At 37.9% G+C, this 15,782-nt stretch overlaps 1 protein-coding gene across 1 annotated transcript in view; it reads left to right on the forward strand.

The window, feature by feature from the left end:
- USH2A (usherin) overlaps nucleotides 1-15,782 on the forward strand; it is a 356,150-nt gene that overhangs the window by 215,291 nt on the left and 125,077 nt on the right. Inside the window, exons 41-42 of the mRNA XM_015857330.2 lie at nucleotides 14,990-15,140; nucleotides 15,315-15,457. Of these exons, the coding sequence (XP_015712816.1) occupies nucleotides 14,990-15,140; nucleotides 15,315-15,457 (294 nt within the window). The remainder of the gene's footprint in view (nucleotides 1-14,989; nucleotides 15,141-15,314; nucleotides 15,458-15,782) is intronic.

A 15,782-nucleotide genomic window follows, 5' to 3' on the forward strand; every position in this document is an offset into this window, starting at 1 on the left:
CCCATCATAAAGAACCACCTCAAGGTTGCTTTAAACTGTGCCCTTACCAAATTCCTGTTTCTAAAGCTGGACACTGGCAGAAGGCAAAGACATTCAAATGTACATTCCTTGCTCTCATTTGCTCCTTCCCTTTGCCTTGAATACAGCCTTTTTTTGGCTAGGAAGATCCACTGTAGTTTCGCATTCCAGACAGCAGGGCTGTTTTTTCAGCTCTTTGCTTTCTGTTTTCTGGAGCTGCATGAAACAGAGCAAGATGATTGGAACTGCAATTTTAGTTACCCAGAACATGGATAGTTGTGCTTGGTTGGGAAATGACAGATGAGAAAGGGAGAGATGTGCAACAGCTTGAAGTAGCTTATAGATCATCTATAAGCAGGCAATTAACCTCAGTGTGGAGGTCTCAGTCTGGGTCTTTCCAAAACCTTAGCATGGGTTCTAGGTGATATTTAAGATCTCATGGAAGAAATCTGTGGTAGAGCAGATTTCATGCTGGAAAACTACAAATTGGTTGTTTGAAAACTAGAGAAATGCATAGAAATGGGTAAAGTAGCCTGCTGTGAGATTTAGCAGCAGATCTCTACTTAAAATGACTACCTACCATCACATAAACCCATTTCAGACTATGTATGTAAGTACATATAGAAAGGATGCTATTTAGATGAAGCATGAAGTTTTTACCCAAGTCTTGATTTTACCCAAGCTCATGCATTTTTTTCATTCAATGTAAATCCCATCTAGATTGTTCCCTACTCTAACTGAAGTCAACATTATTTATGCAATGAACTAGCCTGTTTCTTCTATGTAAAGAATCCTAGAATAAAATGACATTTGAATTCCTGGTGAAACATACTGAAGACGTTTGAAAAATGATGCTGTTTGTTTTGTCTTTTAAACCATTTTCCACACATATGTAAGTCTTAAGAAGTGGCTTAATTGTTGTGTTACTTTGATAGTTTGATACATACTGTTTTTCTAAAAACTTCACTTTATTGTATTCATTTCTGACAGTTCATGCCCCTGTAGGTTCCAGAATAAAACAGCATTTTCATAAGCTGTCAGCAAAGGCAAATGTCTATGGGTTTGTTGTTGTTATCCTAAGCAGTATTTTCTGCACTTGAAGCACCTAAATTATGAAAGTTATCTACTGATCATAGAAGATTTGATTAAAGTGACAAAATATTGAAGCTACTTTGCACCACTGAGGACATCTTGAAATTCCTCTCTTTTCAGTGAATTCTGCGGGGCTCCAGGAAAGTTCTGCCAGCTTGTTTACATATTCTTATACTTTGTTGAGGGAGAAAAATTAAGGATGTATCAATATATTCCTGATGGTTAAGCACAGAGATGATCAAATAACCATACTTTTCCTTCCTTTAGGTAGGAATATATGTAGGGATGTTCTTTTTAAAGCATCATGTCCATACAAATGCTTTGTTTTTATTTTCCTGCTTTATCATAGTATCACAGTCTCGTGCGGGTTGGAAGGGATCTTAGAGATCATTGAGTCCAACCCCCGGGATTCAAGCCTCCTGTGTAGCAGAGCAGCACTTCTACCGCTTGTGCCACAGGGGGGATTTGAACCCGGGCCTCTGGTGTTGCAAAGTTACATTCCTACACTGTGCCACAGAGGCGTTGCTCTTACGTTAAAAATAACTAATATTTGGGTGGTGTTTTTTTTTATTTAGAAATAGACTTGAAATCAAATTGTACTGTGTACATGTGTACTGGATTTTAGTCTGTTTCCCTTTGTATCTGTATTCAGGTCTGACTTAGGATTCTGATGAGGAAATACTACCCTTTTAGGAAGATTAATTCCGGTTTAGTAAAATAAGAGAGAAAAGGAAACTGTGTCTTTCATATTCCAATGGGATATGTCCAGGATTTAGCTATTTTAATTCTTACTATTTATATTCTGAGATACTTTCTGCTATAATTTTTACAGATGTTTGCTGGTTTAGCATTCCAGAAGGCTTGTTGTTGTTATTCCCATTTTACAGATAGGTTTGCAAATAGAAAGACAGGCCAGGGAAGGTAAAGAGACTGTATTCGTTCTAGCACTGACAAGTATAATCAAGAGGTCTGGCAGGCTCTCTTCTCCCTGAGTTTAGGCCCTCTTCATAAATGGTGCTGCAAAAGTGGAATGTTGGGAGTGGAATTGGGAGGAGTGGTCCTTGAGAGCAGCTCGGCTGAGAAGGACCTGGGGATCCTGATGGACAAAAGACTCAACATGAGCCAGCAGTGCACTCTGGCAGCCCAGAAAGCAAATGGGATCCTGGGCTCCATCAGGAGAGGCGTGGTCAGCAGGGATAGGGAGGTGATTGTCCCTCTCTACTCTGCTCTTGTGAGGCCCCATCTGGAGTACTGTGTCCAGGTGTGGAGCCCTCAGTACAAAAAAGACATGGAGATTTTGGAAAGGGTCCAGAGGAGGGCCACGAAAATGATCAGGGGGCTGGAGCACCTCCCCTATGAGGAAAGGCTGAAGGAATTGGGCTTGTTCAGCCTAGAGAAGAGAAGGTTGCGGGGTGACCTCATTGCAGCCTTTCAGTACCTGAAGGGAACTTACTCCCAGGAGGGGAGTAAACTCTTCGAAAGGGCTGACAATAGCAGGACTAGGGGAAATGGTTTTAAATTAAAAGAGGGAAGATTTAGGTTGGATGTTAAGGGAAAGTTCTTCACTAGGAGAGTGGTTAGGCCCTGGAACAGGCTGCCCAGGGCGGTTGTGGATGCCCCATCCTTGGAGGTGTTCAAGACCAGGTTGGACGGGGCCCTGGGCAACCTGATCTAGTAAAGGTGTATGTTTGGTGGCCCTGCTAGGCAGGGGGGTTGGAACTACATGATCCTTGAGGTCCCTTCCAACCTGGGTCATTCTGTGATTCTGTGTGTGATTCTGTGATTCTCTGAATGTGACCACCATGTACTCACAAAAAACAAACAAACAAACAAAAAAAAAAAACCCAAAACAATTCACAGGTTGACTGCTTTGTGATTTTCTAAACAGCTCTTATAAAACATGTGGAAAGCAAAGAAACAGATTGGAAAGGCATCATCGTGTAGAGAAAGAACACAACTCTTACCTCTTTTTTCTTTCACCAAAGTGGTGAATGTTCTTACATACTAAGAATGGTACTTGAGATAGTTGTTCCTAAGAAACTAATAGTGCTGTCCAAAAAACTGAACAAGATGCTCCTGATGGTTGTAATCTGAATTAAGTAGCTGTAAATTTTCTGTGATGATGATAGAGTCATTTTAACCTGTGCTCTAAAAATGGAAAAAGGAGAGAAAAAGTTCTCTACCTCTTAACTTTCTGTCAAATGTCTGCTTAGTAGAGAATAAACATTGCAAAGGTATTTACTTTATCTCAATACGTGTTGCAGTTTCAAGTAAATGCTGTGATGTGGCAAAATACAGGCAGCCTGGTTTGTGATTGAAGATTTGATTACTGTTAATCAACTAGACTATCCAATTTTGAACAAGAAAATAGTAGCCAGAATCTTTTCAGTAAAACCTATATAGGAACAGAGACTTCATTGTTTGGGATGCAAGCATTTGTCTGGTCTGGGTGAGACATGTGCCTGTTTGCAGCAAAGGAGGAAGGAGTGAATGTCTTGGCTTCCAGGCATTTGTGGACATAGGCATACGTTGTTCATTGGTGGTGATACTCAGCGTGAGCATCAGAAGATGATTCTGTTGCTAGTTTCTAATACAGCATAATTCATTGATACTGAGGCTGCTGTGCTAGACTGTAACATGAAGTGACAGCCATAGCAGTAAAGTTCGCAATTTTGAGAAGTGATAATAATTCTTGTTTATTCTGTAAACCTGATAGTTTGAATTTGTCAGACTTGGCCTCATGTGTTATGTAAGAGAGTAAGATACAGTGTTTTTGTGCTATTCCCCTATAGCAGCTTTATTTCCAGAACTAAATTCCTGATTCTGTTCTTCAGTGTTGCACAGATTAGTGCTCTCAGAGTTCTGTGTGTTGATTAGTGGCAGGATTTGGTTGTATCAGGAAAAATGTTCTATACTGTTAATGATGACAGATACGATTAAATTATTTCTCTGCTATTTTCTTTTATGTTCACACATTTTGCCCAGTAATATTGATGGGCTTTAGAAGCATGAACACATACTGGGAGGGAAGCAAGCCCCTGAACGTTGTATTTTGCTCTTTGTGGAGCTGACAATATAATTTTATGTCTAAATGTAGGGAAAGCTGCTGACAATTTTTATACATTAAATTATAACTGAGAACTAATTCAAGGATCAAAGATGCTCTTTGGGAGAGATCACTTTAGTGGTAGAAAAAAATGATTACTTTTTTTTCCCAGTCTCATATATTTGTACTGTACGTCTTGGAAATACCATTCCCTACAGTTTCTGAATCTTGATGTTTAATTTAACACAAAGGTCTTTGAGCAGTACAATGGGAGGGGGGCTTCTGTTGGTAAAACCTCATAGAAAGAAATTGAAACGTACATGTTTTTTCTCATTTATCAAAGAAGTGCAAAAATCTAAACTGACATTTTATATCAAATGAATTATGAACTGTGTACTTTGTACCTAAGGGAACAACAACTAAATTAGACTTCTGTTAAAGAGAAGGAGAGAGGAAAAAATAGGCTTTTAATAAAATATGCAGTCATTTTTGGTATTTTGTCTGAACCTGACAAATTCTGTGCTTTGCAAGAAAAAACTAGAATGTAGGCAACTTCAAAGGCTATATGCCTTGAATGCCTCATAGTGAATTGAGAATCAGGTTAAGACAACATGCAGGTCAGAATTTCTATTTAATAAGTATTGTTGGTTTGATATGTTTGTTTTCAGCCTTGTCTGATTCAAGTGAACCGACAAAGATAAAATGCTTTCTAATAGCTTGAGGACCAAAGCAAAGAGTAAATGACTTTTTTATTATCTTCCATTTGTGAGAATATGTTTGCTACCAAAAGAGATTTACAGGGTGCCAAATTTTAGAAGATGATTGAAATGTGAAAGGTAATTTTTTAAGTAGTAATGTCTGAAGTATATTAAGGGCATGACTTAAGAGACAATATCTTCAGGTGAACAACTTTTCCTTTTGCCTAAGAAAGGACTTAGAGTTCGTATAGGTTATGAGATTTTGTACACTCACCATTTCTGAATTTCCTTCATGAATTTCAGTTGGAATATATTTATTTCGGTTCATTGACATAAGAAGACACTTTGATATTGTTCTGATAAGCACCTACACCTTAGGGAAAACTGGAAATGAGAAGCTAAAATTCTATGGTTTCTTTGACAGCATATTCCCTAGTGTGGTGCTTTTTCATATATGAACAAAATATCCAAGCTTTTCTCATATGGCATATACATATATTTCATAAAGATATATTTCAGAAGATTAAGAAAGTTATAATGTATGAAAGCTTTCAGAAACTCTGCAAACTTCTTTCAGAAAACAAAAGTGTATGAACAGTGATTGTGAGAATACCATACTACAAACATAAAATAAAACTTAAAGCACAAGACCAGCTACATTTATAGCTTTAGTACTTTTTTGTGTCAGTACAACCAAAAGGCTTGAAACAAAACCAAAACTGTAATGTGTTATATTAGTGATGGAACAACTTCAACTGAGATATCCGAATATACTCATACCCAAGGAAGCAGTATCTTTGTTTTTAGATAACCTAAGTAAAGTTGACGCTTCCAATAGTGATGAAAAAAACATCCAACCCTTTAAGTGATTTTATGGTGAAGAATGGTTTATTACTGGTATAAACAATGGCATTATAGGTACTCTGAAGGAAAAGTAAATGCATTGTTTTTTCTCATTTGCAACTAGATTTTATTTTTATTATTCAACAATACTTAAAAAAAAAATTCTTTCTGTTTACTAATCGTAGTACTGTACAGTATTGATTCAAAATAACATTTGGATAAACATGTAAATGCCACTGGAAAAATGGCAGTGGAAATACCTGTTTTTTTTGTATCAGAAAGGGAAGGAGAAGAGGTGACAGCTTGGATGGGTGCAGCATTTTGAGACAGCCACAACAGAAATCTAGTTCCATCCAGGCATTCTGTAGATTCAGTTTGCTTTGCTATGCAAGGAAATGAGAGGGATGAGGACAATAGGAACTACGGCTGTTGGACCAAATAAACAGTTCCTTTGTTCTCAACAGTAGCCTCTGAATTTCCTTATAAAAAAGTGTTGTAGCTTTCTTTGTTTATGGTTACACATATCGCATAAAAGAAATTGATTAGGAGCTGTGAAAAAAGTCCAGCTTTGTATTGCCCGGATAGTTATCCAGGAACTTTGTTGAAACTTCTTTTCCTACTCTTTCTTAAATGAAGAAAGATTTGTGGGGAAAAATGTCAATTGCAGTTTCAGTTGTTTCATGTCCAAAAGGTAGCCCAGTGACCTGGATCTCACTGATACACAGGATGTTCAAGATATAATAAAACTCTGCTACCCACTGTGCATAGTGGCTCCCTGAAACCAGCTAATCAGTCATCTTGTCAGATCCATTTTCTATTTATGGACGCTCTCAAGCTGGGATTCCATCATAAATGGCAGTATCATCATATGCATTGCACAGAAATTTATGGATTAAAAATAAATCTTATTGAGGATCCAATTTATTTGCAAACCTGTATTGTTCTCCCGTCTGTACACTTAAGAATATATAAACTCATGCTTTGTTGAAGTACACACCAATGGCTGGGCAGGTAATTCTGTGAGTGATAGTCCAAGGGCCCATTCAAACTGCAGCGCACTGCCAGCATTTGAACCAGAATTCTTATTTGATTCAGACATTTGTATCTTTTCCATTATCTCGCTTTCTTTTTCAGTTAGATAAACATGTTTTCTTAGTTTCTCTTGATATATTCAGTGGAGATAGGGCAACAATCATTTGCAAAAAACACATCCACTTGCCTTTGTAAAGTGCTGCTTTCTGGTTTTGAATATCCTATGTCATCCTTTTGCTTTCAGTCATAGAATAGAATATCAGAAATTGATTTTCAGCAGGCCTCAACTGAACATTTCAGATATGTTTATGCTCTTTTCAATTGTTCCTTCTTCATCTCCTCTGATGTTAGAGACCCTCATTGAATTATTAGGCTGAAAAGGTATTAATTATGAAATCATGCTCATTTTTCTGTCTTGCATTAAAGTGTTTCTTTAATCCAATAGGGATTTTCTGGTTTAAAATCTTTCTACATCATCTTGATCCTATATTGTCTTTTTACCCGGGGCACTGATTCTCCATCTTTGTAAATTTTTTGATGATGGAGATTACTATCTTTATCTGTTACCTTGCTGTCTTCTACTTTTTAGGCCACATAGGTTTAGACTTTCTTCCCTGGAACTTTTTCGAGCGGCAATGACCTCATTAGCTTTTTTGCTCTTTGAGGACTCGCATATTTCCAGAGCTATCAAACTTTCTTAGGAAGGTTGTTCCAGACCCTACCACCTCGTTTATCTGCATCCCATCTCCTTGCAATCAGCCATGCTGGCAATACAGAACTAAAATCTTAGTTCTTTCATCTGTTGTCTCAGAGCTCATCTGGTGCTCCTTGCCATCACAGAATATGACTATTCTGTTTTCCTGTCATCTCTACCATAAGGTTTTGAAGCCTTCCAGGACTTTCTCAAGTGGACTATTCATTTCCTGTGTGTTTCTTTGGTGTAAGTAGCTAACTCACATCCTTTTCACCACACGAGAGCAGGAGTAGCTCCCATACTCAAAGTGATATTTTAGCTACTGTTTTTCTAGCTTCCACCATCTTCTAGAAGGGTTGTCCCTTACTGTTTGGCTGCTGAAACCTCGGAATTATATTTGTTCCAGGAATGTGAATTTTTATGTCAAAGTGTATGCTCCTCTTCTGGCTCCTGTGTCAAATTAGAGGGATAAACATCAGTGCTATCTATTGGGAATAATTACATTCCTCTGTCATTTTTCAGTTCAGTATAAAAAATTATTAAGTCATAATCAGACGTGAGCATCAAAGGTCAGGTTCCTTGATTAGTGCCTTCCATCTGATTCATATGCTAAGTTTTTATCCCTGATTCCTGAAATGCTCTTCAAATGGCTATTTATGGAAAGGATGAAATCTTCCTGAATAATTACCTATGGTTATTGCACTGGTGGGGACATAATTTTAGCAATAGAAATTGTAGCTACCTAAGAATTGATTCATTTCAAATATGGTAAAAAGTACAAAAAGCTTGCCTGCAGGTCTTTGAAGTTATACCATCAACATTAAGTAGAAAACTTCAGTTGAGCTCTCCTTGCCAGCACTATGTGAAGCTATCGCCAGAGACAAGAGGTGTCAGTGTTTCCATCAACGTGAAAAATACTGCAGCTGCCTTTGGCCAGAGCTCTCTGCTTTCCGATATGAGTTGTAAGAGGAGCTGCAAGATTCTGAAGATGATGTCAAAAGCTCTCACTTGCTTCCTCTCCAAAAGGAAGAATAATTGAAAAAAAGAAATCCTGAAATTCAGTTCTGAAGCTGCTTCTTGTAGATGGGAGTCACATTGGCAAGCCTCCAGTCTTCTGGGACATTACCAACCAACAAGAAATACTGATAGATGATGGAAAGCAGCTCGGCTATCACATCCGCCACTTCCCTCAGCACTCTCAGATGAATCTCATCTGACCCCTGGACTTGTGGCAGGTCCAGTTGCAGTAGTAAGTCTCTGTTTATTTCCTCCTGAATCATGGGGGTTTAGTCTGCTCCCCAGCTGAGACTACCAGGTCAGAGAGTGGAGTGCCCTGAGGTATAACTGGTCTGATCTTTAAAGACAGACATAAAAAAGGCATTCAGAACCTCTGCCTTTTCCTTATCTTCCATGATCACATTCCCAGCCTCATCCAATAAAGAATGGAGATTCTCCTTAGTACTCCTCTTACTGTTGATGTAGATATGCAGGTATTGCAAGTGAAGGAAATTTTGCAGTTAAAGCTCACATGATTAATGCAGATCAAGAGAAATTTAAAATGTTTGAACCTACTATTTTTATTTTTCTGAATGTTATTATACCTAGTAAGTAATATTAATGCTGAAAGCTAGAAAATCTACAAAGCAACTCCTTTTGAACTGAAATCACTAGGAGACCAGTAAGGTAGGATAGATTATGAAGAAGGATCAAGATGTTTCTATACCCTGTTTCTATTATACTTCAGAAAATAAAATTTCAGGAATATTAGGTGTGAACAGATTTTGATTTACTGGCAGCATGAGAATTAAGTCATAGCTTTATGTCTCTTTAGTTGCTTTTTCACAAAACAAAGCTTTCCTTACTTTCTGAGCCCCAGAGTGGGACAAGCATGAAGGTCACCACAGGTCTTCCATGTTGTATATTCCAAAATACATTGATGTGTTAAATGGAGTTGTGAAACAAAGTTAAAATAGAGCTATGTTGTCCCTGGAAGATTTATTACTAGAGAGAATAGTGTCTGAAACTGAATACATATGTCAGTGAAATTATAAGATTAAAAAAAAAGTATCCAAGAATACTCTTAATCTTGATTGGGTGTAAAACTGTGCAATGGAGGATGTGCATTAAATGAAAAATCAAAACTAGTTTGTGCTCTGAGTAGAAAAGTTGACTGGGAAAAGAGGGTTAAAAGACAAACCGATGTAGATATGAAATAGGGAAAAAAAAAAAAATCAATCTTGCCAACAGATAAAGGTTTATAACTAGCATGCCCTTCTGGTGATGATACAGGGCCCAACATCATGGCTTGTTAAATGAAACAAAAACACATGCCCATGATCCGAATTATGGTGAACACAATGTCTGGAATTATTTGGACTGCACAAACAAGTACATAGCAGGCATATCTGGGAAAATCAGGAGAAACAAATGTCAACTTGCAGAACAGATTGCCATAAAAAGTGTTGTAATGAGATGATCTCAGTATGGGCACCTAAAATAGAAAATGAATCAGGAGTATCTAACAACCAATGCAATGAGATATAGAAATGGGGTTTCTGAATTGAACCTGGAAAAGAGTGAGTAGCCATGACTGAGCAAGACATTCATCTAAGGGCAGTCTGACTGCAACTGTTCCTTTCTTTTATGGTACAAACTGCTGAGACTTTACTTTAATTCCTCTGAAGTTAATCTGCAGTTATCATTTGTATACGTGTGTGTGAAAGGCATTTAGATGTGCTGAGTATTTCTTACAAATAGATGTAGGGAATTGTAGAGTTACAGTTGCATCTTCCAAACAAATATATCTACCTATCTGAAGATATTATGGATATCCACTATTTGCATCATAACTCTTAAAGCTGGTGTCACTTCAGCAAAGTTGCAGTGAGTTTACACCAAGTTGACAGGTTTCTTCATCTCATTAAAGAATAACTGAACAGGCATTTTTTGTATTAGATAGTTTATTGTCCAAGTATTTCACTTCTACTAGTCCTTCCTAAAGTCTGCTTTCAAATAATTTAAATTTCAAGTATACTTTGATAAGCATTTTGAATATTTCTCAGAAAATTAGGCAATTGTTTAATACAATGTTTGTTGCCCTCACGTAACCTCAGACCTCACATTGGGTCGGTTTAGCCTTGAAAAAAGAAGGCTGAGAGGGGACTTGATCCAGGTCTATAAATATTTGAGGTGTGGGAGCCATAGTGGTGAGGCTGGTCTCTTTTCAGTAGTGCGTGGGGATAGGACTAGGGGTAATGGGATGAAAGTACAGCATAGGAAATTCCTCACGAATGTGCGGAAGAACTTCTTTACAGTGAGGGTGACAGAGCACTGGAACAGGCTGCCCAGGGAGGTGGTGGAGTCTCCTTCTCTGGAGATATTTAAGACCCGCCTGGATGCCTACCTGTGTGACATGGTGTAGGGAGCCTGCTTTGGCAGGGGGGTTGGACTCGATGATCTCTAGAGGTCCCTTCCAACCCCTACAATTCTGTGATTCTGTGATTCTGTAAATAATTACTTATGAAGCCACCAACTACTTCATGTGCTATTCAAGATGAAGAAACTGAAGCAAAAAGTTAAAACACTTTTCAAACCTCACTTCTCATGTTAGCAGTGGGTAAGGATCTGATCTTTCTTGACTCATCTGTGTGTACTTAAGTGTCTAGAATGCAATATATTATTGTCAGATTGTAGCATTCCAGTTTTTATTTTTATTATTTTTGTTATTTGTGAAGTTATTAATTAATTCTGATTACAATTGATATCTGATTATTTTATTCCATCTTTGTAATTTCTTCATAGACAAAGTGTGACTTTCTGCCCTGCTAAGTGAGGATTTACTGGGCGAGATGTTGATTCAGTAGGTTGCAAGCAGAGTGGTTGCCTCCTGAGGGCAATATTAAAGCTTGAGGGGAGCTTTTTGAGCAACATGGCATCTTAAAGGCAATATATCAAGCTGATAGATACATGGATCTTCTGTTAAGAAATTTTCAGTAGAGTTATTGCTGGTTGCCTGTTAAGAAATTTTCAGTAGAGTTATTGCTGGTTGCCACTTATTACTTGGGTAGTAAGAAGTCTCTTGGGATTATGAATTGAGCAAAAAGCGTTAAGCTGAGGGAAATGTTACACTGAAGACCTTGATGATGAGGAGTGAGTGAATGTTCTGCATGCAATTTAGAATTACCAGTTTTGGGTGTAAGTGCTCTGTAGTTTTAGTGATCAAAATATAATCATTTTTACAGAGCACCTTTTTTTCCATTGTTCCTCAGCGCAGGGTCCAAAATTGTACAGTCCTACCCAGTTCTTTTTGGAAGAACATAGTAAGTACATTTGCAAGCTACAGGAATATATCTGCAGAATATATGTGTTGGTTTGAAAGTCATGAGGTAGGATTGTTCTACAGGTTAGTTGACTTTCAGAGAAGAGATTTGTCCAAATTTTCTACTCTTTTCTATGTTGGGCTTTTGTTGGTAGAAGAGATTTGAACATTTAGCTGAGATTACCTACGCCATTAAAATAACATCTGCACTGTGAGTTGTTATTGACATTTAGACAACTACATCTTTGTTTTTTGATGAGCATTCCTGTATCACAATAATAACCACCACTATACATACATAAAGATTAATCAGAGCTTTTACTTTGTGGATCTCAGCGAGCTTTACAAAGAAGGATAAGTATTATTATCTCTATTTAACAGATTGAGAAAAAAGGGACAAAGGTGAAGTGATATGTCCCAACAGAGCTGGAAATTTAACACTTTTGCCTCCTCAGTGAATTGCTCACACTGCCTCCTCAGTAACAATGTGAACTTTGGTTTCCTGGTGAAATTATAACCTAGATAATTTGATTCATTGTTAGATGTAGCTTTTCTGCTACGTAGGGAACTATTGTGTGCATTTAAACTATTGGTGTTTTTTAACCTGCAGACAGGTCAGTTTTTAATGAGACATCCTGCTTTGACTGGACATTGAATCTTCGTTTTAGTGTCAGCTAATGAAAGCACTTCATTATCCTCTAATATAAGTATTTATAATAATCGTGCTGTCTTTCTTGTTCTGGATGAGCTTGCCTGTTAACAAATTCATGAAACAATCTATGACAGGAAAAATCTTGTATTTTTTACAACAGAGAGGTCTGAAGATGGCTCTGAAATTGTGAAACACCTGATGCTACTCATCTCCCATCTTATCCATGTCTTCCATGTTAGACGATGTTATATTTTGAAAGCCTCGCTATATTTTATATCCATAAATTTAATAATCCTGTATTGCCCAACTCGAGCCCAACAGTGTTTATTTTGCTGCATGTTAAGTGAGATAAATATATGTTCTCCATTTTATTCTGAGAATGTAATTAATTCTCACACAAGCGTTTTGTTTGCAAATGTTTGATTTTGAAGACTCACCTTTTAAGTCAGCTGTTTTTTTCCCTCTGAGTTGAGGTGCTCTCAGGCTCTTGATTGGCCCTGAAGATGATGGCAAGGGATTTGCAGGCCAGGGGTTACATGGTTCTCAGATATCTCCTGGATTTGGAAGCGGGGAAGATTTCAGATTTCCTTGGGATTAACCTGAACCTCATTGTCTAGGACTAGATAAAAGCAGCAGAAAGAAGGGTACAAAGGCAACCAGGCTGGCTAAACTCCTAAATCTTTATGCTGCCTTTTTCAAAGTAACAGAGAGAAGGGGAAGGGAGTTAGGGAAAATGGAGATCTTTGTCCACTTTAGGGCTATGTGCCAATTCTCTGTAACAGAATACCTGGAAACTCTGGTAGAGAGCTTTTGTTTAAAAAAGAAAAAAAAAATAAATAAATAAAAGAAAATTCTTTTTAGTACAAAGATGGTCCAGGGGCTGGAGAATCTCTCCTAAAAAGATAAGCTGAAGGAACTGGGCTTGTTCAGTCTGGAAAGAAGAAGGCTGCAGGAAGAGCTCATTGCAGTTTATAAAGATGAGGGAAATCAACTTCTTACATGGGTAGATAGTGATAGGACAAGGAAGAATGGTTTTAAACTAAAGGATGCTAGACCTAAATTAGATGTCAGGGAGAAGCTTTTACTGAGAGCGGTGAGGTGCTGGAACAGGTTTCAAAAAGAGGTTGTGGATGCTCTCTCTCTGGAGGTGATAAAGGACAGGTTGAATGAGGCCCTGGGCAATCTGATCTAGTACTTGATCTAGTGCCTGGAAACTCTGCCGGTGGCAGGGAGGTTGGGACCTTGAGGTCTTTTCCAATCCAAGCCATTCTGCGATTCCTCCAGTGGTCCCTGAACATAAGGGAAAGGGATTGAGTCTCCAGATTGCTCTAATCTGTGTCTTGTGCACTTCTATAAAAATTGGAACTGGATTTGAAGAATTTTGAATTTCCCCAATCATAGGCATGAATAATCAGCGTGAAACACGTCACACATATCTTTGTATGCCTTTGTCAGTATAAACAAAAAATGCGATCTATGACTGGTGGGTTTTTTTTCAGAGTAGATGCCATCCTTTCATTTGTTCCAGGGAGTGTTGAATTTGGACAGTGTTTCACAAAGTCTGTTACTTCCGCTTTTAGTAACCACCTCATAAATGAAGATCATAAAACTTACTGTAAAACACTGTTCATTATCTTACAACTTATGCCTTGAGGTTTATAACTGCACCCCAAGTTACAGATCGGTGAGACTGCTTTTTCAATAGAGAGAAAGAAGGAAATAACAATAGCAAAAATACTTGTTGGAAGGACCAAACAAAGAAGCAGATAGTAACTACTGGACTATGAAAAGCGAAACTATTATACAAGAGATTAAATGACAAAGGCAATAACTTTCTTGTGTTTTAATTTTCTGGAAAAGAGCTACAGACGTGCATTGTATACAAGAGTTCCAGATGTGTTTATGTACTGAAAGTTTCTCCAACAGATTGTTTTCTTTTTGAAGAAAAACAGACAAAGCCATAAACTCCAAGTTGGCATAGTTCTTTTTACTGTATACAGTGAAAGTTGCAGCAGTTAAAGGTCATTTGTGACATCATTAGTGACAGATTTTGATCTGCTGTTCCTGGTATTCATAAAAGCTAATTTCCTTAACAAAATGGTGAGCTAGAAACTGAGACTTCAGTGAATCTATTTTGATTTCTACCTGAACACCTTTAGTTTCTGTTAGAATTTAATTTGCTTTCTTTTTAAATTATTCTAAATTTAAGGGTGAGAAGGTATCAGTGATGAAAGATCTGATTGATATTAGTCTTGTTCAGTAACATTTCTTTGAGAATATCTCTAACTTCCAGGGGTGGCAGAACTGGGCACGAGAAGCAGATAATATATGAACAGGTGGTAGAGAATATGTTGGCTCTGAATTCTTTTGGGTGTTTGGAGGTTTGCTTTTAGCAAAATGATATTAAGTGTTTTGGAAAAAAGAAAATAAGAGAAGTATCTTAGTCCAGTAGTGAAAATGTTAAACTAAATGGACCGTGTTAACATTGTTGTTGATCCTAAGGAACAGTTTTTCCAGTATATGGAGCATTTTGTTTCTACCCGACATATGTTGTCCATGGTTTTCTCTGCTCTAATTCATCCATGCTTTTCGACAGCTCCAGATGGTGTGATGCCTCCGAGGCTTTCATCTGCCACTCCAACCAGTCTTCAGGTTGTCTGGTCTACACCAGTTCGCAACAACGCCCCAGGCGCACCCAGCTACCGACTCCAGATGCGGCAGAGGCATTCTGCTGGTGACATTCTAGAGTACGCAGAGCATTGCAAGGCCACCGTCAACTGTTGAGCTAGAAAAGTCCTCTTATTTTAACTACAGCTCACCATTAGGGTGGCTGGTTTTGTTTCCAAGACATGTAGTGTTTTAGTCATTCCTTTCAGTGCTTGGATGTTTAAAGCTGTAGCTCATGCTACATTTCTTTGCAGGTTGCTTTCCAGCCCGACTGCTTCCCTACAACACAGCATCAGAGATCTTCAGCCATACACTGAGTATGAGGTGAGAGTGATTGCCTCCAATGGTTATGGCCATGCTTATAGCAACTGGACTTCAGTGACTACAGCAGAGGACAGTAAGCAGTCCACTCTTATTTAACTCAATTTAGCACAAAATATAAATAACAGATCAGCTGCCATTGTACACATTTGGATATCTAGCCTTCTCAGAAACAGAAGTAATGTATTTCCTTCCTGAATATGCATTTACAATAATAACTCCTAAGGGCTCAATATCTGTTTTCTTAGATTCTCATAAAATATGAATATTTTAATATATATCTGGGGAAGTAGTGTTTTTTTATATAACATCTCTCCATGCATTTGTGTTCACATATGGCTAATTTAAGTTACTCTTATAAATACTGCTCATTAATTGGCATTCCTTTATGTTCGAGGACT

The sequence above is a fragment of the Coturnix japonica genome, chromosome 3, assembly GCF_001577835.2.
Source record: "Coturnix japonica isolate 7356 chromosome 3, Coturnix japonica 2.1, whole genome shotgun sequence".
NCBI lineage: Eukaryota > Metazoa > Chordata > Aves > Galliformes > Phasianidae > Coturnix > Coturnix japonica.